This window comes from Benincasa hispida, chromosome 7, assembly GCF_009727055.1.
Source record: "Benincasa hispida cultivar B227 chromosome 7, ASM972705v1, whole genome shotgun sequence".
In the NCBI taxonomy this organism is placed as follows: Eukaryota; Viridiplantae; Streptophyta; class Magnoliopsida; order Cucurbitales; family Cucurbitaceae; genus Benincasa; species Benincasa hispida.
The window spans coordinates 6,412,526-6,439,319 of NC_052355.1; the positions used below are offsets into that span (position 1 = coordinate 6,412,526).

General features: G+C 36.5%; 1 protein-coding gene across 3 annotated transcripts in view; it reads left to right on the plus strand.

Moving 5' to 3' along the window:
• Positions 1–10,169: 10,169 nt before the first annotated feature.
• The window catches only part of LOC120082122 (cyclin-J18), a 28,689-nt gene continuing 12,064 nt past the window's right edge, over positions 10,170–26,794 (plus strand). For 2 of the 3 annotated variants that reach the window (XM_039037360.1, XM_039037359.1), the window contains exons 1-8: positions 10,170–10,310; positions 10,500–10,576; positions 11,639–11,741; positions 11,820–11,918; positions 12,002–12,019; positions 12,095–12,165; positions 12,277–12,403; positions 12,477–12,537. In XM_039037360.1, coding sequence (XP_038893288.1) covers positions 10,245–10,310; positions 10,500–10,576; positions 11,639–11,741; positions 11,820–11,918; positions 12,002–12,019; positions 12,095–12,165; positions 12,277–12,403; positions 12,477–12,537 — 622 coding nt within the window. In that variant the 5' untranslated portion in view covers positions 10,170–10,244. Of the gene's footprint in view, positions 10,311–10,499; positions 10,577–11,638; positions 11,742–11,819; positions 11,919–12,001; positions 12,020–12,094; positions 12,166–12,276; positions 12,404–12,476; positions 12,538–24,553; positions 26,550–26,794 lie in introns of those variants that run through there. The other variant, XM_039037361.1, reaches the window with a different exon arrangement.

Sequence of the window (26,794 nt, forward strand, 5' to 3'; positions counted from 1 at the left end):
TGGGGAGGATGACAACAATGGTTATAACCAAACCGAATTACCAACTCGTAGTAGGGTGGTTCAGTTCAAACATCCAAACGAATGCGTATTAAATTTATTTAGCTCAACAATATTAAGAACCATGAATTTTGATTTGGTCCATGTGTAACAGTCCACATTTTCAAATACAACTATTATAACAAAAATGTGAAAAATATTACCATAACACAGAAAAAGAAAGCCTCACTAAACTGAAACTCTAAGGCTCATAACCACAAGCTATAATTCATCATCCAAACATATACTTAATCAGTATTTGAAAAATTACAATAAGTTATAAAAATAACAACTATGAACAACTAAAGCTATCAAAGATTCAGTAGAAGCCTATACTCCTAAGCCATGAACAAATTTTTTGTATAAGCTAGAATGCTAATTTTTTGATAGAGTGTCAGAACTATTACTTTTACTTTCATCCAAAAAACAAAGACGAGTATAAAAAAGCTCAGTAAGCAACTTTCACAATAAGTTCATAATACATTTTCTTCAAAACAAAACATATTGAACCATAGAAGTTCAATCAACAAAATATTGTTTCCTTTTTTAATCCATTGCTGGAGAAAATTTAACCTTTTGGATAAATAGTTTTTCAGTTTTTAATCTTTCAGTCAAAGTCTATCAATACTTTCAAATAGTCTTTCAAGAAAACTAAAACATTCGAACAAAATTTCAGCACCATTAAAAATAGAAAGTTTGTGCTTTTTAAAACACAAATCTTTCAATACTTCAAGCTTTTAGTCGGTCAATACTCTACAACTTTTAGTAATTCAAAACTTTCAAATGCAAAGAAGGAAAAATGTATAATTGAAGTAGCCTAGCAAAAATGGTTACCCATGTCTAACACTATCAAAATTAGTTATCTGTCAGTAACATCAGCAAAAATGTCGATTAACAATTGGCCAAAACAACAGAAATGTTGTTTAGCAACCAACCAAAATAGTAGAAACTACTAAAGTGTGAAGTTATGTGAAAGAATGTCAAATCACAAAAATGTGCCTTCTCACAAATAAGCTTTAGTCAGAATAGATACTGCCAATTCTAGATTTGACTACAACAAAATACCATACAATCCTTGAAACATATAAATTTGCATATATACAAACATTTGAGACAATTTGGGTATCTTAGGCCAAAATGAAAGTATGAAAATATATACAAAGTAAAAAGTCATTTTATGAACCAAATGCATATATTCATCGTTAACGCTTAAATTATTGCTCAAATTGCAATACTTTCAAATTTTCATCTTGTGCATAAATTTCGAAAAGGGACATTTGTTGAAGAAATTTTGGCCATCCAAATTCTACCATCACAGCAAAAGCCGATTTATTAATGGGGCCAGACTAATAAATGACAAACAAAAATTGTCACATGTCTCTTTTGTACCCATCTAATAACAATGATAGGTTGATCAAATTTAACGATGTTTAAGTCTAAAACATGATCAATAAATTAAGCTAGAGGTTTGATTGGGCCTTAATCATAAATTAGATCAAGTCGATTATTGAAAGTTGCTCAAGTCTAAAGTCCAACCTAGTTCAAGCCTATGGTGAAAATTTGGGCCAAAGAGAAGACTAGGTCCAAGTACAACTTTAGTTCAAGTCCAAACGCAATTAGGCCCAAGTGAATGTAAGACTCATTGAAAACCTCTCTATAGATAAAGGCCTCAACCCTTCATTTTGGGATGTTGGAAAACTTGACTAGGAAATGTTGAAGTTCTGGAAACTTGAAAATTGAAGCTCTGAAGCCTTCAAGACTCTGAAGCTCTAATTGACTTCAAGAGTATAACCTTATGAAGATTAAAGACTTGGAAGACTAAAAATTTTTTTCACAAAAATTTAGACGACTTTGAAACTCTAGTCGATCTCAAGAATACAATCTTCTAAAGATTGAAGACTTGGAAGACTAAAACTTCCTTCAATTCCAGAAAACTAAAGTTTTGATCGTTCTCTAGTTTACCATTTCCTAAAAATTGAGAACTTAAGAGTTTAAACTTCATTTAACGTTTGAGAGAAAGCATCAAAGAAAAATATGTTAGAGATTATACTTACTTATACTATAGATCAATACAAATACAAGTTCGTTCAATGAATCGATTTCTTTTTTTGAAAATCTCTTCGAATAATTACTAAGTGTAAGGATTGTATTATTACAAATTTAAAAATATATGTACTAAATTTATTGTTGCAATATAATGTTCGAATAATTACTAAGTATAAGAATTGAATTATTACAAATTTAAAAATACATGTACTAAATTGTTACAATATAATGTTCGAAAACTAAATTGTTAATTGTGTACTCACATAATTTATAGTGTTTCTTAACCTTTATGAAATGATAAGAAACCTTTTGGTGCAAGTAATATAAAAATCTGCCATCGAATTTAAACCTAATATAAATACTAGACACTAGTTGAAAATAAATAAAACAAAAGGTTTAATTTTAGTATTTAAACTTTAAGATTTGTGTATGATTGAACTCTGAATCTTAATTTTATTGTAGCTAAATGAGAATAATAATAATCTAAAGCTTCAATTATTATAATGAAAGATCCAAATATTAGGTGGAATATGATAGCTCACTCCACCTAAGATAAATTGGGGTTGAAATACTCCCATAATTTTTAGAAAAATGATAAGAAATACCTAAAATATCCAAGATTTATACAAATATTTTATTTTATTTTATTTTATTTGCTGAATTATTCTGTAAGATTCTTTCCTTCTCTGTCAATATTTGTGTTATTTCATTAAATCTATATTCTATTTAAATTAGGGTTTTGTACCGTTGTAATAATAAGAGAAGGGGATAAAATATTCTCACACGTATCAGAGCATCAAACAAAAAAACCCTAACCCTAATTTTAGCAATGTCGCCGTCGCCACCGTCGTACCCAACCTCATCTGTCGACGCAGCTTTTGTACCCAGCCGCCGCCACTGCCGATCTGCGCGTTTTCCTCATCGCCAACTTGTGATCATCAGTCTTGACTATTCACCGATTCGTGCGTTCTCGCCTGTTTTCCACCAATTTTGCCTACAACCTCAGATTTACGCGAGTGGAGGTGTTTTTTCCCACGTTTTTATCTCAGATCTACTAGTCGGTGCCACCAAACGACTTCCTTGTCTCTTTAGACATCGTCAATAGGTTTTCTGCCCACATTCTCTCAGATTTTGTCTTCCCATTCGTGAAAATCCTTGCTTTCTTCTGGTGAGGTTGCTATATTTGTGAGTTATTATTTGTTTTTTCCTCTTTTTTTGGTTAGTGGTGTTGTTAAGATCCAACAGCATACAACATGTCCGAAGAAAATCATCGATGGCCAAAGTTTCTGACCATCGCCAACTTCCAAATGTCCAAATCACCACAGTTCGACTTAATGGAGACAACTTTCTTAGTTGGTCCCTAAGCGTTCAGATGTATATTCGTGAACAAAAGAAGATTGGATATCTTAGTGGTAAAAAAAGGCACCAACTAAGACAGATTCGTTGTTTGCTACTTGGGATGCTGAAAATTCCACGGTCATGATGCGGTTTGGTCAATTTCGTGAATGTGGATATATGTTCCAATTACATATGTTATTCTACCGCAAAGGACTTATGAGACAATGTCAACCAAATGTTTCAGACCTTGACAATCAATTATGAGTACTCGAGTTGAATCTCGAGATAGGTGATATCCGACAAGGAGGAGATATGATTACACAGTATTTTCACAAACCGACAAGAATTTGGCAAGACTTAGATATTTTTAAAAATTATGAACGAAAATCGACTAAGGATCAAGTACACTACAAGAAGGTAATGGAGGACGGTCATGTTTACAAATTTCTCACTAGCGTCATTGATGAATTCGATGAGGTAGAAGTAGAGTTACTAGTAGAAAATCTCTCTTCTCCATCAATGAAGCTTTTTCTGAGGTTTGCAGGGAGGAAAGTCGTGGAAGTGTTATGTTGAGCAAAAAAAGCACAGACTCTGATGAAACATCTAATATGATGATTGAAGCCACTACCAATAAGGCTTCCTTGCCACCAAACAAACCCCGAGTATGGTGTGATCATTGTAACAAACCCCACTATACTTAGACCTATTGCAAAATCCATGGAAAGCCTACAAACTGGAAGAACAACAAGCCAGGTGACAAAGGTAACAATCAATCCCCACCTCCCGTTGCTAATAGTGCCAACTCCAATCCATTTAGTAAAGAGCAAGTTGATCAACTCTTGAAGCTATTAAAGATCAATTCGCCATCGAGTAATCCTAGTACTTCCTTGGCACAAACAAGCAACTGTCGAGATTTTTCTTGTCTTAGTTCATCTCCTTGGATCATAGATTTTGGAGCCTCAGATCATATGAATAATACATCTCACCTTTTTTTATTCATATTCTCCTCTATATAGCACTGAGAAAATTCGACTTGTAGATGGTAGTTTCAATTCTATTGCAAGAAAAGAAACTATTTATTTGACAAAAAAAATTACATTACACTCTATGCTCCATGTCCCTAAATTAGCCTGTAATTTATTATTTGTGAGTAAATTTTCTAAAGACACTAACTGTCATATCATTTTCTCTACAACTCACTATTGGTGTCAGGATTAGGACTTGAGGGGAGATGATTGGACGTGCTAGTCTACTTGATGATCTTTACTACTTTGATGACTCTCTGACTATTGACAAAAAAGTTTAGAGCTTAAGTTGTGTTAGTTCTCCCTTTGTTCAAGAATCAATTATGTTATGGAATTTTAGACTAGGACATCCAGTTTTTTTTTATTTGAAGTTTTTGTTCCTAAACTTATTTAAAGGGATTGATTGTTCAAATTTTCAATGTGAAACTTGCATCTTTGCTGAAAATCATTGGATCCCATATTTACCAACACCTTACAAGGCCTCTAAACTGTTTTACTTAATCCCTAGTGATGTTTGGGGTTCGTCAAAAGTTTTGGCTCATGGCGAAAAATGTTGGTTTGTTACATTATTGATGATCACACTCGATTAACGTGGGTTTACTTGTTTATAAAGAATCAATTTCAAACTGAACTAAGCATTCTACACTTTGATAATGGGACTGAATACTTCAATGAATTTCGGAAAAGGGTATTTCTCATCAGTCCACCTATCGTGATACTCCCCAATTAAATGGTATTGTTGAACGGAAAAATAGGCATTTACTTGATATTGCTCATGTTATTATGTTTTATATACATGTTCCTTAGTATTTGTCGGGTGATGCAGTTATCATGGCTGCCTACCTTATAAATCGAATATCTTCTAAAATCTTGGATTTTAAAACACCTTTAAATCAATTTTAAAACACCTTTCAATGTAATCCCCAGTTTTTCTCGGTCTAAACTTGATCCTAAAGCTCTTAAGTGTATTTTTCTTGGATACACCTATGATAAAAAGGGATATGAGTGTTTTTACCCTCTCACTAGGAAATACATTGAAAGTATGGAAGTGATGTTTTTGGATAAAAATCCTCTTCAAGGGGAGATATCCAACTTTGAAGATAATTTTTGGGATAAATCTCCACTTCTTTCTGTCATCTATCCCAAAAGTCATACTCTCGTAATGCCAAACATGGGAAATTCAACTTCAGGGGGAGAAATATTTTGAAAAGATCTCACTGATCGACATCCTGAACTTTAAGATTTATACTAGAAGGGCATTAAATCAAAATAATCAAGATCAACGAGGTATGTGGCATGAACCCACTCAAATGCCTTGACGTATACGCTGAAAATTTAGGTAATCCTCCTTCTATTCTCATTTTCTCATCTTCTCAAAATCCCTTGTCTGATCTTGATATTCTGATAGCCCATAGGAAATATATTCGTTGGTGTACTAAATACCCTATTGCAAACTACCTCTTTTATCATAGATTGTCTAATGATTATAGAGCTTTCACCTCTAGGATAACAAATCTATTTGTGCCAACGAATGTACAAGAAACCTTGAATGATCCAAATTGGAACTTAGCAGTTATGGAAGAGGTGAGTACTTTAGAAGAAAATGGCACGTGGGAAGCATCCAAAAGACAAGAAAATAGTAGAATGTAAATGAGTGTTCACTATAAAGTGCAGAGCTGATGGGAGCGTTGAAAGATACAATGTGAGGATGGTTGCTAAAGGCTTTACACAAGCCTATGGGATTGATTATCATGAAACATTTTTCCCTGTTGCAAAAATCAAATCTATTAGAGTGTTGTTATCTATCGCAGTCAATTTTGATTGGCATCTTTATCAGCTTGATGTAAAAAAAATGTCTTCCTTAATGGTGAGTTTGAAGAGAAAGTATTTATGAACTTACCACTAGGTTTTGAAGCCAACCTTTGGAACCAACAAAGTGTGCAAGTTAAAGAAATCCCTCTATGATCTTAAGCAATCTCCTAGAGCGTGGTTTGGACATTTTGAGAAAGCAGTGACAGATCATGGGTTTTGTCAGAATCAAGCATATCACACCATTTTCTACAAACATACTAGTCATCATGATAAGATGGTTGTTTTAATAGTCTATGTTGATGATATCATCCTCACAGGTAATGATGAAGCTAAGATGGACAACTTGAAGGGCAAACTAGTTAATGAATTCCAAATTAAAGACCCGAGAACCTTGAAATACCTCTTAGGGATGGAATTTGTTAGGTCAAAACAAGATATCCTCGTTAATCAAAGAAAATATGTCATTAATTACTTGAAGAGACGGGCTTACTTAGTTGTCGTACAATAGAAACTCCTATTGAACCAAACTTAAAATTGCAAGCTGCAAATGATACAAAGATAAAAGACAAGGAGAAATATTAAAGACTCGTGGGAAGACTTATTTATCTATCTCATACTTGTCCAAATACTGCTTTTGCTGTTAGTATGGTGAGCTAGTTCATGCATGCTCCAGGGCCAACCCACTTTGAAGTTGTCTACAAAATTCTAAGATATTGAAAAGGGACTCAAAGAAAAAGGGATACTATTTAAGAAGAATGGTCATTTACATGTGAAAATTTACATTGACACTAATTGGGCAGGTAGTACCACAGATAGGAGATTGACTTCTGGCTATTGTTCCTTTGTTAGGAGCAAAAAACAAAATGTGGTAGCCAGGAGTAGTGCTGAAGCAAAATTCAAGGCTTTAGCACATGGCATTTATAAAGGTATGTGGATAAAAAGATTATTGGAATAATTGAAATTTATCCAGGTAAGCCTATACGGGTTTACTGTGACAATAAGGCCGCTATCTCCATAGCAGACAATCTAGTCCTACATGATAGGATAAAATACATAGAGGTTGATAAACATTTTATAAAGGAGAAGATTGATACTAGAGTGATATGCATTACCTATCTTCTTACATAGAACAAATTGCTGATGTTCTGACAAAGGGGCTTCTAGAATTACAATTCGACAAATCGATTAGCAAGCTGATAATGGAAGACATTATAAATCTAGCTTAAGGAGGAGTGTTGATTTATGCAAATATTTTATTTTATTTGGTTTTATTTGCTGTAATTATTCTGTATGATTCTTTCCTTCTCTGTCAATATTTCCTTATTTCATAAATCTGTATTTTATTTATATTAGGGCTTTGTATACCCTTGTGATAATAAGAAAAAAGGGAGAAATAATTTCACAAGAATTGTCTAGGCTATCAATAATATTGCAAAAGTAGGCTTTTTTTTATTTTTTTTATTTATTTTTTTTTTTTTTTAATGCATGTCAATTACACAAGTCATCTGTGGTATGGGAGGAAGTTGAAGATTTTCTGTTACACATGATATCTTTTTTAGTTTTTTTGATTATGCATCTATTTTGTTTTTTGAAATTTGTTATATTTTCAAATTAAGAAAAGAGATAGATTTGGTAGTTTTATTTTTTATTTATTTTTTTTTATTTCTTTAAATTTTTTTGTTTAGATTATGTTTTGTGTATTTTGGTTTCCTAATTTTACCACATGTATATATTTGTATTTACAGCCTAATCTTCTTAAATTAAGATAATTTTAAAAGATTCCTCAAAAAAGCTTTAATATTTGCATGTAAAATCATCATTATTTTGATATTGAAAGTGAATAGGGTATGAATCTTCTACGGTCCTTCATACTTTACTTTAGACGTTTATGGCACAATTTAGCTCCCATAGGGTCCATATTTATTGAACATTAGTTTTACTTATATTTGTGCATATATATGTAATGATAAATTGATCACCTTATTAAGTTGTGAGTTTGTGAGTTTGTGAGTTTAGGGATATCCGGAAAAATTAGCTATTATTAAGACTTGTTTCGTAACCATTTTGTTTTTTAAAATTAAGCCTATAGATACTATTTTCACCACAAAATTTCTTCTTTTATTATCTACTTTTCACGGATGGTTTTAAAAAACAAAGCTAATTTTTGAAAAGTCAAAAAACTAACTTCCAAAAAATTGTTTTTATTTTTAGAATTTGGATAAGAATTCAACCATTGTAATTAAGAAAGATACAACTTTGTAAGAAATGTAGATGAAATAGACCTAATTTTCAAAAACAAAAAACTAAGGTCATGTTTGGTAACATTTTGTTTTTTATTTTTGTTTTTGAAAATTAAGTCTGTTTTATCCACATTTCTTATAATGATTTGTATTTTTCTATTGAATTCTTAGCAAAATTTTAAAAGCAAAAATAACTTTTTGAAAACTATTCTTTTAGTTCTCAAAATTTGTCTTAGATTTTTAAACCATCAGTGAGAAGGAAACAAATTTGAAAGTGGAAGTAGTGCCCATGAGCTTAATTTAAAAAATAATAATAAAATAAAATCAAAAAATAAAATGGTAATCAAACGGGGCTTAAATTTTTATTTACCCATTGGATTATTAGCGTTTTTGGTTACATATAGTTTTTAGTAGGCTACACTTACATTTATGCATATACACTTTCCCATATTCCACTTTAATTTTTCATTTTATTTAACCATATTTTTACAAGAAATGTAATGGGTTAATTGTTGTTCATTGTCCATATTTTATTAAACAAAGATGGATAGAATTATTGAATAAAAAAGTTTCAAAACAAAAATAGTAATCATAAACATATTATTTAGAGTTAAAAAAACTGCATTAGATACTCAAACATATCAACTCAACCTTACACATGAACTCCACATAAATTTCACAGACATATGAACATGTCCTATCTCAACTCAACATCCCAAACAGTCCATAAATGTTTATCTATGTCTCATGTTTTTTTAGAAATATTAAGAAACACTCAGATTTATTGAATATTAGTATGATTTTACATGCATTTTTATATATAAATCATGAAATTCATCCCTACACTAAGTTTTGCGTCTTTGAGTTTTGGGATAGATGTGAAAAAATTAGCATTTGTTATATTTTATCTGCCCTTGGATTGTTTGTTAGTTTGCTCCAAGCACAATCTATGTCCTCTAGGGTTCTTGTATATAATAGAAAACACCTACATTTATTGGCATTAGTATCATTTAAATGTTTTATTATATATGCATCCATGAGTTTGTGATGCACTTTAGCAATTATGCAATTGCATATTCTAAATTTATTAATGTGTTTGTTAGCTAAAATGTCCCATGGAGGATAAATTATTTTTTTAGTTTTCAAATTTTGAAGAATATGTATATTTAGTAATTGAATTTTCAAACGTATCTTTCTCGTTCTTGAATTTTTAAGAATAGATACATTTGATCCCTGAGTTTTCAAAATATATCTTTTTAGTTCTCAATTTTTTAAGAATATGTTTAAAAGGTCTCTGAACTATATTTTATTTTCATTTCTTTATAATTATATGAAATTTTGAATTATAAAAATATTTCTAAAAAATCATTTTAGAGAGAAGAGGTAATTTTTAAGAAATTAACTTTTTAATTTGAAATATTAATAAGGAAATTACAATATAGATCTTTTAAATCTATTTTTAAAATTTTAAAAATTAAAAAAGTATATTTTAAAAATTTAAAGACCAACTGAACTTATTTTAAGAAAACTCGAGATTGAAAAGATATATTTTAGAAATTCAGAGATGAAACGTATATATTTTTTAAAATTCGGAACTAAAAAGGGAATTTTTTTTCAAAATAAAGAAAGGCACAAAAACAAAAAGATAAAAAAAAACACACAAAATGCCAAATCGTGATAGTAACATCGTAAACGTTGGCATGCATATGCAACTAGCAAAAGATTGGTGGGAAGAAGCAGGGCAGCGATGGAGAGTGGAAAGTTACCGATTCTCAGAATTCGCGTCGTGAAATTCCTAATTCAATCTGCTCATGTGAATCTTCCTTCACTCTCAACAATCTTTTCTTCTTTGTTTTCTTCTTAAATTTTATTTTAAGTTCGCATAATACAACGCTGAAGTACAGCAAATTTCAGATTCCAATTTTTTGGAAACTTTTTTCCCCAATTTCTAGTTCTAATTTTACTTACTTTTGTTTCTGCTTTGAATCTATTTTCTTACAAGGATCTTGAAGTGGCTCCAATCGTCAAATATTCTGCGTTGTCGCTTTTCGCTGATAGATTCTACCGATCGCTTTCTGGGTAATTTTTAGCACTTTCTAGTTCTTGACGCATTCGATTTTTGGAACCATTTAGATGAATAAGTAGTATCTAGTTTAATGCGTGCATAATATGGTTATAGGAATGTGAAGGGCATCATCGAACGGAGCACTATTGTTCGATTCTACTAGTGTCGTTGGTTTAATGTTATGAATGTTACTGTTGTTTGAATTAGGTTTGGAATTGTTATCATTTCCTGATTAACAATTTGGAGAAATTATATATTTCTTTGAACGCCTCTGGCTTTGCTTTTGAGAAGATTGCTGCTTATCTAGTGATAATTTTACCTAGCATTTGTCTAATGAAAATTTTCCATCTCTATTAGGAGTTTGAAAAATAGTGTTTTGTTGCTTTTCTAAGCATGTTTGGAAGTATACTAATTCAAGGCGAGTAATTCTAAAATAGTTAAAATCATTTTTGTCATTTTCAATATCACTCAAAACATGCTTTAAATTATTCAAAATGAATTTTAGTAGTATGAAGAAAGTGATTAAAAGTGTAAAATTAAACATTGAATTGATTTTAAGTGATTAAAAGTGTGTTTTGGAGTAATTTTAAACATGAAAAAGTGATTTTCACCGTTAAAAAAAATCACTCCCAAACCTTTTTTTAGAGGTTTTTTATCTTTTGCGGTTCATTCTTGTTAGTTTTTTGGTTTGATGTTTCTCTATGTTTGGCCTGATTTGTCTTGGTTCAGTTTGTCTCTTAGTTTCTTAAGGGACTATCTCCCTTAGTTTCTTTTTGGCCTGTGGTCTTCAGTTGTTGTGTTTGTCTTCTATTTGGAGATCTTGTATTTTGGAGCACTTCATATCTATGAAATTTTTTGTTTCCATTTTAAAAAATGAAAAAAAAAAAATCATTCATAAATATGCACTAACTGCTTCTTCTGAAAGCACTTTTTAGTACTTTTTAGCATTTTAGACTTCTCAAGATCACCTTTGATTTTCTAACGAAATGCTGGGAAGATTTAAGTACTTTTGATTGGTTAGAGTTGCCATCCAAAAGTCATACTCACCTTTTAAGCATTGCTATTTGCTTCAAAAGATTCACCACCTGCAGCAATGACTCAAGATATTGGCTTCTGCAACCAATCACAGAAAGCAATTTGCAGTTATTTGCACTTGCTTCCTTATGGATATCTAGCAAAGTTGGTTCTTCTTTCTCCTCCTTCTGAAGATTAGTGCCTTACTTTTTCATGAATACAACTATACTAATTTTTTTGCAGTTGCACACTTCTCATCCTCTTTCTATAAAACTTCTGAAGTCTTTTGGGGATAAGATGATTAAAGAACAACACTTCATGACACGGGATTTATTGGATGCAGTAAGTTGCTGTTTCCATAGTGGTTTTAGAATTTCTTTCTCTTGCAGTCATATCCCTACCTACTGATGATGAAAGTTCTGTAGGAGGTCCTATTCATGCAGGTATTGCTCATGATCCAAAGATGTTTCTTACCTCATTCTAGTTGGGTCCAGATGATATATGTTTATCTTCTATAGATATTGAAGTTCGAGATTGGTACTGCGAATATCACTTTTATATTTCTTGAGGAACTTCTTATTCAATTGAAGTAAGATTTTTTGCTAACTCTCCCAAATCGACTGTCATTTAGTCTTGGATAATTGCCATCGGATTGTTCTTGGCTTCTTTTTAGTTTTTATCTTCCTGGTACTAAATTCAGGAAAGTAGCAAAAGTTGGGGAGCTTGTGAACTGGGAAGCATGCATGGACGTAATGGATCTACTATATGAAAAAGAGGAGACATCTGTGTTTTACAGTTCTCCTTATTCTTTAGCTGCTGCCATCTTGGTACGTATTTTTAGGAATGAAATCAGAACGTTTCTAATTATTCATTAACTCCCTCTCCCCCTCATGTGTGTAGGTTGCTTCATATCTCATCACTGTTCCAGTTCAAGAATGGGAATTTCCAGTTATTCCCTGGGGTAAGTTGCATTTACAATTCATCTCCCCTTTTTGTTAAGCATGGATAGAACTTTGAAAGTAAAAACAAAAATAGCTTTTACTCGCACCTTTGTCCGTCTACTTATGCCCAAGTTCCTTAAGACTACTCTCAGAAGAATGCAAGCACAACGAACAAACAACCACACAATTAGCCAACAGTAGGATTCACCAAAATTTTCCTTTCCTCTGACAGCTCACTACACAAGAGAACTATTGTGTGAGTGAGATGCTTATACAAGTTGGAGCTCTCCCATTTCGTACGACAATCTCTCCGCTAAAATCTCCAGATTTCTAGGGAGGTTGGTGAATACAAGGTCAGACTATCTACATTTAGTAAACCTACTTCCTGAAATTTGAGCACCAAGTCTTTTGACTTTGCCCATTTTATTCTTTGCCCAAGTCTTCTTCCTATCCTTGAGGGATGTTTTGACTTGGAATCTTGCTCCCCACTCCAAGTGCTTTCATTAGAGTTCCTATTCCACCAGCACTCAACCAAATTCCACCTAGATGCATGCCCCAAACATAACCAACGTTTGACCCCTGGGTGTTGCGCATTCACTCACGCTTGCTAGTGTATGCTTGCTGTGTCATCTTTCTGGTCGTGAGGATGTTGGCCACCCATCTGCGTTCCCCTAAGGTATGCGTCTCCTCTATACATTTTTTTCACCGCTTGGCCTTGTCTTTGTTCTCTAGTGTGTCGTCTCACACATCGTGCCATTGGCTCATGCAAGGGTCGCCAAGCCTAGCCACATGCCTCAAGACTAAGGGTTTAACAAACGGTATACACTAAGGTTTAAGAGAATCAAAATTATATTATTCCATTCACCGAAGATTTATGTATATACAAGTATACTAGAGTAACCTAAGTAAGAGAAGGTTAAAAGACAGGAAAGGACAATATGACAAGGATATTTACAATGATATAGTAATACTAATATTAGCATTATAATACTACCCTTCAAGTTAGAGCATACATGTTAACCACTCCCAATTCGTTATAGAGATAATCAATATGTGCTAAGTTCAACACTTTTATGAAGATATCTCCTAACTGTTCTCCGGTCTTCACATAGTCGATGGATGTCAATCCTTGCTAAATTTTCTCATGTACAAAATGGTTGTGTTTAGTCCTCTCATAAAATATTGTATTAGATGCAAGTGAAGGGTCCTTGATTATCACACTATAATTTGGTTGGTGTTGTGATATCAATTTCGAATTCAATACGAAGTTGATATATCCAAACAAGTTCACAATAGACTGTCATTGCTTTATATCCTGATTCAACACTTGAACTTGATACCACATTTTTGCTTCTTACTCTTTTAAGAAACCAAAATACCATACCACCAACAAATACAAAATATAAATATCTTGAGGTCGATCTTTATTCTTCCTTAGATCCTGCCCAATCAATATCTAAGAAGAATTCGATGTTAGTATGACCATAAACATTCAATGTTCGAGTTCTCTCGACTCCTTTGCCTTACACCGATGACCCACTGTATATGTTTCTTCGCACCAAAAACACCCTTTTTTCCTTTTGCGATTGGAACTCAACATTCGTCAATTGTCACATCAAACCATCCCATTTGGCCCTTAGCACAGTTGCCTCTCTCAAAGTGATTGTGTGCATCAGAATAGTCTCTGTTTGCTTTGTGCTATCCTTTTTATTTAGGGCTAAGTACTTGGGCTTTACCTCCATTCTGGCTTCGTGACTGGCCTCAGCCCAAGTCAACTCACAGTCTTCTTCCCCCTGGGCTATTCAGATGCTTGCTAGCCCAACAGGCTCCCAACATTTCCACCTCATATATAATTATAGGATCCAACCTGTTCACGAAGGTATTTCTCCAGAACCTCATTGGTTAAATGCGATAAAGGCTCCACTAACTTGTCAAACAAGTTTCGATAAGCTTCAATGGTGGTCTCATGTTTTATTTTCAAGAGCTGACCACACACGGTGCCTTGCGAGGCAATTGGAATTGCTCAAGTAGCTTCATTTTCAAATCCTTAAATGATTCCCTTTCCTCTTTTAGACCAATACCAGTCTAGCCCTACTTCCTAAAAACTAATCACAAATACAGTTAATTTCTTAGAATTAGTGAGTTTACGGATTTGGGAATACTTATCGTCGCAAAAAAGTGATAGGAAACTGATCTTTTAAAAGATATTTATCGATTAAGTGAGTTGACACAATCGCACAACATAACTACTAAACGATGAACTTGCTCTTTATTAAACGATGAGTGTCAATTCAACAACTATACGATCGCTTACTATTGCTACGCGATCGCTTACAAACACTAAACGATCATTTACATTCACTACACGATTGCTTACAAACTCTACATGATCACTTACTAACGCTATACGATCGCTTATATACACTACGCGATCGCTTAACAACACTACATGATCGCTAAAGCTCTTCTACACGATCACCTAGTAGATGAAGTAGGCGATGAGCGGCACTCCTCGACTGATTCTACACGATAGACTTTCTCGAACTCCCACCCTCGAGAGCTCACTTCCCTTACTCAAGATATTCAATCTTCTATGCCTTCTCTTTTCGTTTCTTTCTTCTTTTAAACCCCAACTTCCCTCAACAGAATTGAAAGTAGTTTAGCTGTGGTCCCTAACCTCCTTAACCGACTCAATCGCCAATTTTCTCTATTCTTTCTTCTTTGATATTGCAGTATAATTGGAGGCCTATCATTACCCCTCCACCTTTACCTTGTCCTCAAGGTAAAATTCTGGAAATTGATTATGGAAATCATCCAATACCTCCCAAGTTGCCTTATGCTCTGGCAGTCCTTTCCACTTCACCAAAACTTCACGTCCTCGATGTGACAACCCTGGTCGAGAACTCCATACAACCTTTGGTTCAGGTAGCCAAGTATGATTTTCATTGACTAAAGGATCGACAGATGATTTTCCCTCTGGCTATCCAACCACCTTTTTGAGTTGCGACACATGAAAAACTAGATGGATCAACACTGTTGATGGAAGCTCTAACTTGTAAGCTACTAATCCCACCATGTCAATCACCTGATATGGCCCATAATACTTGGGTGTGACATAATACTTGGGAGATAATTTCACATACCGCTTTTGCCGAACTGAAATTTGGCGATAGGGACACAACTTCAGCCATACCCAATCCCCAACTTGAAATTCTATATCCCGTCATTTCCTATCTGCAAACTTCTTCTTTTTCTCTTGAGCCACCCTCAAATACTCCTTACGTACTCTCAGTGCAGCATCCCGGTCTCGCATTTGTTGGTCCAAAGTCGCATTCACAGTGCAATCATCCCCATAGTAAATCAACACTGGGGGTTGACGTCTATACACAATCTGAAAAGGGGAAAAGCCAGTGGAAGCATTATACGTAGTATTATATCAGTATTCCGCCCAATGCAACTAGTTAATCCATTCTTCAGGACACTCCCCACAGAAGCACCTCAAAATACATTTCCACACTACGGTTTACCACTTCTGTCTGACGACTGAGGATGATATGTTGTGCTGCGATAGAGCTTAGTACCCGACAGCCGGAACAACTCCTATCAGAAGTGACTCACAAACACCTTGTCTCGGTCCGAGACAATTGACTTCGACACCCCGTGCATCTTTATTACTTCTCTACAAAATACATTTGCTACAACATCAACGTTCAGAGGATGTNCACAATCGCTTACAAACTCTACACGATCGCTCACCAACACTACACAATTGCTTACTAACGCTATACGATTGCTTACAGACACTACGCGATCGCTCACCAACACTACATGATTGCTGAAGCTCTTCTACACGATCGCCTAGTAGATGAAGTAGGCAATGAGTGACACTCTGTGACTGATTCTACACGATAAACTTTCCCGAACTCCCACCCTCGAGAGCTCACTTCCCTTACTCTATTCAACCTTCAATGCCTTCTCTTTCGGTTTCTTTTTTCTTTTAAACCCCAACTTCTCCTAACAGAATTGAAAGTAGTTTAGATGTGGTCCCCAACCTCCTTAACTGACTCAACCACCGATTTTCCCTTATTTCCTCTATTCTTCTTCTTTGATATTGCAGGATAATTGGAGGCCTATCATTACCTCCCCCTCCACCTTTACCTTGTCCTCAAGGTAAAATTCCAGAAATTGAGTCTGGAAATCATCCAATACCTCCCAAGTCGCCTCATGCTCTGGCAGTCCTTTCCATTTCACCAAAACTTCACGTCCCCGATGTGACAACCCAGGTCAAGAGCTCAATACAACCTCTGGTTCAGGTAGCCAAGTATGATTTTCATTGGCTAAAGGATCTACAGATGACTTTCCTTCTAGCTGTCCAACCACCTTTTTTAGTTGTGACACATGAAAAACTCGATGGATCGACATTGTTGATGGAAGCTCCAACTTGTAAGCTACTAATCCCACCCTGTCAATCACCTGATATGGCCCATAATACTTGGGAGATAATTTCACACACCGTTTTTTCCGAACTGAAATTTGGTGATAGGGACGCAACTTCAGCCATACCCAATCCCCAACTTGAAATTCTATATCCCGTCGTTTCCTATCCACAAACTTCTTCATTTTCTCTTGAGCCACCCTCAAATGCTCCTTAAGTACTCGCAGTGCAGCATCCCTATCCTGCATTTGTTGGTCCAAAGTCGCATTCCCAGTGAAATCATCTCCACAGTAAATCAACACTAGAGGTTGACATCCATATACAATCTGAAAAGGGGAAAAGCCAGTGGAGGCATTATACGTAGTATTATACCAGTATTCCGTGCATCTTTATTACTTCTCTACAAAATACATTTGCTACAACATCAACGTTCAGAGGATGTTTTGAAGGCAAGAAATGAGCATACTTGCTCAATCTATCGACTACCACTAAAATCACATCATACCCCTTGGCCTAAGGTAATCCTTCAATGAAATCCATCGATATGTCAGCCCATACAACATCAGGAATAGGGAGTGGCATTAATAACCCTGCTGGTGACAAGTTCATCAATTTATTCTTCTGGCAAACCACACATTTTTCCACATACTTCTTAATAGCTCTCTTCATTCCTTCCCAATACAGCTCTCCAGATATTCTCTTGTATGTCCTCAGGAATCCCAAGTGGCCACCAAACACAGAGTCATGATATGTATGCAAGATTGTAGGTATCAAAGACGAGGTATTGGAAAGTACTAACCTCCCTTTATACTTCAGCACGCTCTGATGGAGAGAAAAATTTTGTACTCTATCCTCCTTCCTCAGTACTCGGCCTTTAATTCTTTGTAACCGATCATCTTGCTCTACTTCCTTCTGAATTACAGCCCTATCAATTAAAGTAGGGGCCGATAACTGGGCCAAATGAGCCTCCATCTTCACTCTGGATAGTGCATCCACGACCCCATTCTCTAATCCGAGACGATAGACTACTTCAAAATCATAACCAAGCAATTTAGCTACCCATTTTTGATGTTGCGGCTATATCGTCCTCTGTTCAAGTAAAAACTTCAATGCTTTCTGATCCGTTTTGATGACAAATCGTCTTCCTAACAAATAAGGTCCCATCTCTGCACGACCATGACAACGGTTAACAACTCCCTCTCATATACCTGTTTCGCATGGTCTCTCAATGATAGAGTATGGTTGTAAAAAGCTACCTGTCATCTCTACTACACTAGCACCGCACCTATGCCATACCTCGAAGCATCGGTCTCTACCTCAAAGGGTATGCTGAAATCAGGTAACTAACATGGGTAGTGTTATCATAGTAGTTTTAAGCTTCTCAAAAGCATACTGAGCATCCTCTATCCATTGAAAAGTTCCTCCTTTCACAATATGTGTCAAAGTAGCCGCTATACTGCCATAGTTTTGTACGAACCTTCGGTAATAGCCAGACAATCCCAAGAACCCCCACACCTCCTTCATTGTTTTAGGCATCGGCCACTCCAACATTGCCCTCACCTTCTCCGGATTGACCTCCACCCCTTGCTTTGAAATGATATGCCCTAAATATTCCACTCTATCTTTTGCAAACTGACACTTCTTCTTATTAGCATAAAGTTCATGTTCCCTTAATACTGATAATACCACTTCTAGATGCTGCAAATGCTCTCCTAGATTTCTACTATACACAAGTATATCATCAAAGAATACTAACACAAAATGGCGTAAGTAAGGCCTGAATATATTATTCATCAGTGCTTGAAATATGGAAGGTGCATTAGTTAAATCGAAAGGCATTACAAAAAATTCATAATGGCCTTCATGTGTCCGGAAGGCAGTCTTCTCAACATCCTGCGGATTCGTCCTTATTTGATGATAGTCTGACTTCAAATCCAACTTAGAGAAGAGAGCAGCTCCATTTAATTCGTCAAAAAGTTCTTCCACCACAAGAATTGGAAATTTGTCTGGAATGGTGGCAGTGTTGAGAGCACGGTAATCCACACAGGGCTAGAGTAGGGGTTGGTGCTTGATCTAATGATGTCCGAATCTAACATTTCTTCGACCAATTTCTCCATCTCAGCCTTCTGATGCTATGCATATCTGTATGGATGAATATTTAGTGGACTGGTTCCTTCCTTCAAGTGAATATGATGCTCTATACTCCGATGAGAGGGCAACTCCTCTGGCCATTCAAATATGTCCTGAAACTTGTTTAACAGGATTGAAAGAGATTCTGGTATTGAGTTGGCTTCCTCGCTTCCCCCATGCTCTGTCGTAGACTCATCTCCACTTATCATTCTACATTCAACTAATAATCCTTGATCTTTAGCCTCCTAGGTTTTCACCATACATTTCAGACTGATTCTTGCCTTCGTCAGACTTGGATCCCCCTGCAAAGTAATCTTTCGACCCTCATGAGCAAATGCCATTGTGAGATTCCGCCAATCAACCTTTGTTTTCCCCAAAGAATGTAACCACTGCATCCCCAAAATCAAATCAACAAACTCTAGCAGCAGGAAGCTATCATTCACCTTCCAATCACCCAACCTCATTTCCACATTCTTGCATACTCCCTTACCCCGCACTGCGGTTCCCAACCCCAAAACTACTCCGTAATTTTTTGTTTCCGTGATTTCCAACTACAGACGATTCGCTAATCCTTCTAATATGAAGTTATGGGTAGCTCCACAGTCAACTAATACCACCACCGATTCTCCTTTGACCTCCCCTTTAATCTTCATTGTTTGAGGGTTTGTCAATCCCACAACCGAATTCACAAAAAGTTCGGCAATCGGCGATGTTTCTTCATCCAATGTCAACATATTCAATTCCAGCGTCTCTTCTCTTATTTCAACTTCTTTGTGCAACTCCAATTCTTCATCGGACACATGCACAACAAGTAATCTCAGTTCCCTCAATTCAAGCCAAGAATTTGAATCCACACCTCTAAAAACCAACATCTCCAATTTCTTAAATTTACTCTAGTCACCTCCTTCATCTTAAAACTTCTTTTTAAGCTTGGTCTTGTTGGTTTCTTCCTCTATTTGGTGCAGACCGCTTGATTAGTCCCCTGATTTCATCTTTCGACTCGAGTCCTCAACCACTGTGGAATTCAAAGATCGTGTTTTGCTATTTCCATGGGCAGTGTGGCCAAAACCTTTCGTATATCATCAAAGGTTCATTGTTGTTGTTCTACTTGGATGTTCAGTCTCTCAATGCTCTTGGACAACAATGCCATTGTTTCCTCGGTTGCCAGCAACTTGTTAGCTCTTCTCTAATTTCTTAGATATTTTTCCCATTGCCTATAGTAATGCCATATTTTGCAGTGGTTGTTGTTGTAAGCTTCAGTTCGTCTATCAATATTTGATTGACAAAAATGTGGGTTGCACCACAATTGATCAATACAACAACTTCTTTTCCCTTTATCGTTCCCTTCAATTTCATCGTTCCTCTCTTGAGAAACCCTATCATTGAACGTAAGGAAATTTTTGCATCTTCCACAATCTTAATCGAATCTAGTTCTGGTGTTTCCTCTGCTTCGATTTTTTTTGTTTCGTTTTCTTTGCCCTCCTCGTCTTCGTTCGTGATGAATGACATTAGTTCTCGATTATCCCTGACCTTACAACGTGGCCTTGCGAATACTTATCATTGCACCGGAAACATAATCCCTTCTCCAGCCGTTCACACACTGTCCAACAATCATTTTACTGGTGGTTCCTTCTTCACAAAATTTTCCTTGATCGAAATTGATACATGTCTCGTCGATCCCATATCTGATCCTTTAGGGTTTGGTTTGGTTGTATGATTATTTGATCTATTCGCACTTTGGGCTTGGGCTTCGCCTTTTGAAGGCCCAATAATTCCTAAATCGCTCAATGCCAACTTTAGTGCCAAGTTTCAATTGTTGACTAACTGGGCTTCCTTCATACACTCATCCAGGCCCACCAGGTGTCTACTTTTGACCTTGGCCTACAGAGATGGCTCAAGTCCATTAAAAAATGCATCCGTAAGCACGCTCTCCGCCATCTTTGGTAACGGCGCTGAGTATGTCACAAATTTCTTCATATGGTCTACGTAACTTCCCTTTTGTTTGATTCGGAGCAGCCTTGCTCCCAAACTTCCTTCGGCCGTCGGATGAAAATGCTTGAACATCCTTTTCTTTAACTCATCCCATGTCGATATCGATCGACGATTGTGGCTCCACTTAAACCAGTCGACCTCGTATGGGAGCAAAGCTGACGACCACCACCTTCACCTTCTCAGCATTACTCAATTCATGTATTTCAAAATAGTGTTTTGCTCTATGCACTCAGGATTCGAGATTTTCCCCTGCGAAAACTGACATCTCTTGACGTTTGTATTTTCTCTTGTCCTATCCTCCCGCTCCCTGACTCTGACTTGAATCAACTTCATCCATTTTCCCTTCATCTTGAGCCTAGATCCATCAGTAACACTAGACTCACTACCCCTCCAGATCAAGTCGTTCTCCCTCACCTCCTCGGTAAGTTTTCTATACTTTTACAAAGGCCCAAAACCATATCCTTCATGCTAGTGATTTCTTTTCTCGTTCGCCTCCATCCTCTTCTCTATTTTTTCTGTGTCATTTTCCTTGTTCGTCCCAGGATTTTAGGGCTCTGATACCAATTTGTTAGGTATCTAATTCCTGCACTCAACAAACCCAACAACCAGGACAAAGAACAGAGTCTCGAGCTCTAATATAGTAGTATTAATATAAGAAATAACCAATAAGGCCAGAACACTGACAAAAACAAAAAAGTACAATAGGAAATCTCCTTACAGTGATTCAAGGAGTTAAAAAAAATAAAACAAAATAACAGAAATCCAGCCAATTCGAGAGGGTTGCCGATCTCTCCTTTCCAAAAGCTACTTTAGCTTTTCCCCAAAATAGGTTCGGCCCCTTCCTTCTTCCTTAATTGGGTTTTATAACACCTCAGTGGTCCCTCCCTCTCTCCATACGGTTATTTCTCTTTTTCTTGATTTTTCCCTCCTTCTTTCCATACGGTTATTTCCCTTTCATGATTATTCCCTTCCTCATTTGTAATCTTTGGTGTAATTTCTCTTCTACCCCTTCTCTTATATATTTTAATAATCGAGGGTCTAATAGATTTTTCCTCACAATTTCATTGAAATGTAAATGATAGTTTGCCTCAAGGAAATACAATTCTTCCTCACACTCTCGAGAAGGAACTTGAAAACCAAAAAGCATAAAAAAAAAATATCAAAATATGACTCAACTCTTATACTACTTTGCAAACCACACGATAAATTCTCTTTGGTTCCAACTCAACATTTTCATTGAGGTCCCTTACTCCAAATAACTAAGTTGCCTCCTTGGATAAGTTCTTTTTGCCTCTTCTCTTATATTGATAAATTATGAGGGGATGAGGCCTAACACATTTCTTGAATCAAATGTCCCACCCTTCAATTTAAGATACGTTACTTTCAAAACTTCACTATCCTCTCAAGAAATAGGCCACTTCATTGAAGAATCGCGTTTTGGTAGTCCCAGCCTTGAGCGCTTAGAATGCTTCCATGAAGGCTTCTTTGTCTCTCGATTGATGATCTTTAGGAGCAACATTGTAGGAGACATGAGTCACCAACAAAGTTTTAGAAGTGATGTGACTAACTTCTTAAACCATCTTGGTCATCTACCAAGCCCTTTTGCAAGTAATGGCACCACCTAGATCCTGATGGTCCCATTCGTCTCCCTTTGGTACCAATTTCCATAATTACATCAAAAGAATGTGGTAGGTCTTATTCCGAATTGCAAAGTTTGGCACTCTGCCCAGTTGTTCATTTCCTAAACATAGGATTTGGGAAACCTAGCTACCTACTATTAAGCCAACCTATGTTTAATACCACTTGTTATAGACAAAAACCCTCATTGTATCTCTACATTGGTATATGATATTGTCCACTTTAGGTATAAACCCTCATGATTTTGCTTTTTGAATCACTGAAAAGGCCTCACGCGAATAGAGATAGTTGTCCTCACTTGTATAGTTATATATCTAATGATCTTCCCCTTCTTTAGCCAATATGAGACTTTGGTCACACTCTCCAACCATCCTCCCCTTGAGTCAAGTACCATTGAGTCTCTCCTTAAATAATCATCTATTCGTGTAGCTCTTATTTAGGCTAACTCTTCCTCTTTAGAGCACACTACCAGTTCAACTGAGCTCAACCACAGATAGCATGTAGTGCATGAGGAAACATGAGCACAAATGGGCACTCATGACCACTCCACGATATTTAGAAGCTCAATGAGCACAGTGTTAGTAGAAGAAGATGTAAAACTTTAGTGGAGGCATTTTGGGGGTAGAGAGCAAGTAGCCTTACTCCCTAAATCAACTAGCCTAAAAAAAAGTAGCCTAAAGAATTGGGAGAATAGGGAAAATTCCTAAAAATCGAAAATTTGAAGTGCATGAAATATTTGAGGCTAAAATTAGGGATGGAAGTTATGGTTTACTAAAAATAGGTTTAGTGGACCATTGCATCTCTCTAACCATCCTAGAAGTGGGGGACATAGGTGGAAAGATTGTACTATAAAAAGTGTAGCTTTAACTTGCGGAAGGCTCACGCAACATTTTTCTTGTCTGGTAAGTTTTGAAAGAAAAGGAAAAATTAAAATTGAGGAACTCCCCCCTTGGCCATTTTTGTTGTGTTTTGTCCAAGTGCATTGCATTCTTTAGTATTGTCTTGAGTGTCCCAAGTAAAGAGTAGGTTGACTACGAGGGAGTGAAAGGAAAGTATAGTGAGTTTTTACTCTGTGACATTTATATACTTCACTGAAATGCACAGTCCACTAAAAAAATTAGAATAATTGATGAAATATAGAAGATAAAAGGAGAAAAACGAGAACGACACACAGCTTACGTGGAAACCCTAGAACAGGGAGAAAAACCATGATATAGATCTTTTTCTTATTATTAAATTGATACACTGAATACAACCATGATAAAGAACAACACACAGCTTACGTGGAAACCCTAGAATAGGGAGAAAAACCATGATATAGATCTTTTTCTTATTATTGAATTGATAAACTGAATACAAGGGAACAGAGCGAATAAATAGACAGTAAGGAGCCTTAGGGATGAAGACAATTACTTAAATGCCCCTAGGTTAAAAATCTTACTTTCAACACTCCCCTTCAAGTTGGGGCATAAATATCATTAAGGCCTAACTTGCTGATACAATAATAAAAACTTGGTCTAAGTAACCCCTTGGTGAGCACATCTATCACTTGTTGATTTGAAGGAATATAGGTAATGCAAATGCTTCCACTATCCAGTCTCTCTTTGATGAAGTGTTTGTCAATTTCTATATGTTTGGTTCTGTCATGTTGGACTGGATTGTTTGCGATAGTTATTGCTGCTTTATTATCACAAAACAATTTCATTTAAGACTCACTATCTTGGTGAAGATCAGACAACACTTTCTTCAGCCAGATTTCTTCACAAATCCTTAAGCTCATGGCCCTATATTCAGCCTCAGCGCTACTCCTGGCAATAACCCCTTATTTCTTACTTTGCCAGGTGACTAGATTACCCTAGACGAAGGTGCAGTACCCAGATGTCGACTTTCTATCAACAACAGAGCTGCCCAGTCAGAGTCGGTATACGCTTCGATAGACCTTTTATTGGACTTTCTGAACATCAGGCCCTTACCAGGAGTCTCCTTCAAGTACCGAAGGATACGTTCAACAACAGTCATATGTTCCTCATAGGGAGCCTGCATAAACTGACTTACAACACTCATTGCATATGAAATATCGGGTCTTGTGTGGGATAAGTAGATTAACTTCCCAACTAATCGTTGATACCTTTCCTTGTTAACAAGAATTTTGTTATTTGTATCACCGAGCTTTACATTATACTCCACGGGTGTGTCAACTGGTTTACAACCAGTCACGCCAGTTTCTTTGAGTAAGTTCAGTGTATATTTCTGTTGCGACATTGAAATACTTTCTTTTGATCGGGCCACTTCCATTCCAAGGAAGTATCTCAGCTTACCGAGGTCTTTAATCTCAAACTCTTTGGCCATTTTTGTTTTAAGCCTCGTAATTTCAACTTCATTGTCTCCAGACAGAACAATATCGTCAACGTACACTATGAGGACTGAAATCTTCACTGAGCCTGACTTTTTCGTAAACAGTGTGTGATCTGAGTGCACTTGTTTATATCCCTGTGCTTTAACAAATGTGGTGAATCTGTCAAACCAGGCTCTTCGAGATTGTTTCAACCCGTATAAAGACTTCCTCAGTCTGCATACCCTGTGTTTGAACCGACTCTCGAACCCGGGGGGGACTCATATAGACTTCCTCTTCAAGTTCCCCATTTAAGAATGCATTCTTGACATCTAACCGGTGAAGCGACCAATCTTTATTCACAGCAATAGACAACAACACCCGAATAGTGTTGAGCTTGGCCATGGGAGAGAACGTTTCAGAGTAATCTACTCCGAAGGTCTGAGTGAAGCCTTTAGCAACAAGTCTGGCCTTATACCGGTCAATCGTCCCATCTGACTTGTACTTTACGGTGAACACCCATTTGCATCCAACCGTCCTATGTCCTTCAGGCAAAACCACATGTTCCTAAGTTTCATTTTTCTCAAGAGCCCTCATTTCTTCCATAACAGCAGATCTTCATTTAGGACTCTCCATTGCTACACGTATGTTGCTCGGGACCATGACAGTGTCCAAGCTGGTAGTGAGAGCTTTAAACCCGGGTGACAGATTACTGTATGTCATGTAGCTGTGCATAGAATACTTCGTGCATGAACGAGTACCTATCTTAGGGCTATAGGAAGGTCGAAAGACGCATCATGATTTTCCAATTCTCTAGGTTTCACACCATGATTGGTCATCTGCATATCAGGGATTTCAGCGATATCCTCCACATCATCACCAACTGTTCTAGTATCATTACCATTTGCTGGCATATTTTTCATACTACTATCATTCTCAATTGTCTCCTCATCTGTCACATTTTCGATATTGCCACTTCCTTCATCCTTATCCTCTTTGCATTTGTCAATCTCCGTACACATATCAACATCATTAGTTTCAGGAATACACGTACCTGGACCTGATGCAAGGTCTGACTCATGGACCGGAGTCGGCGGTTCAACAGGTGGCACTACTTCCTTTCTAAGATTCTTTCTATAGTAGGTTATCCACGGAATCTAATTGGTAGGAAGGATCGGACAGACATTTTCAGAGCTGGGAGGAGGAATAAGGGCTGATTCTAAGGGAACAGCATAGGAGGACTAGTTAGTTAAGTAATTGTCTTCATCTCTAGGGCTTCCTACTGTCAATTTATTCGCTCTGCTCCCTTGAATTCAGTGTATTAATTCAATAATAAGAAAAAGATCTATATCGTGGTTTTTCTCCCTGTTCTAGGGTTTCCACGTAAACTGTATATTCTCAATTTTCTCCTTTTCTCTTCTATATTTCATCATGGTATCAGAGCATGGTGATGAAACCCTAGGCATCATCGACGAGAATCAACCACAGACTTTTTCAACAGCCTCTATTGCAATCGACGGAGCTCCAAGCATTGACATCAAAGCAGCTATTCAAGCAGATGTGAAGGAATACCTCCAAGCCGCCCTACCACAGCTAATTCCAGCCGCTGCTGCCCTCCAGCCGCCATCGATGGAGGAACGATTCAACCCAGTTGAGGTGTTCTAGCCACTACGCGAGGGAGAGTCGGCCGCTTCAGTCCAAACCGGAGCCGCGTTCGACAATCAGAGAAAGGCGATCGCACCCATCCGAG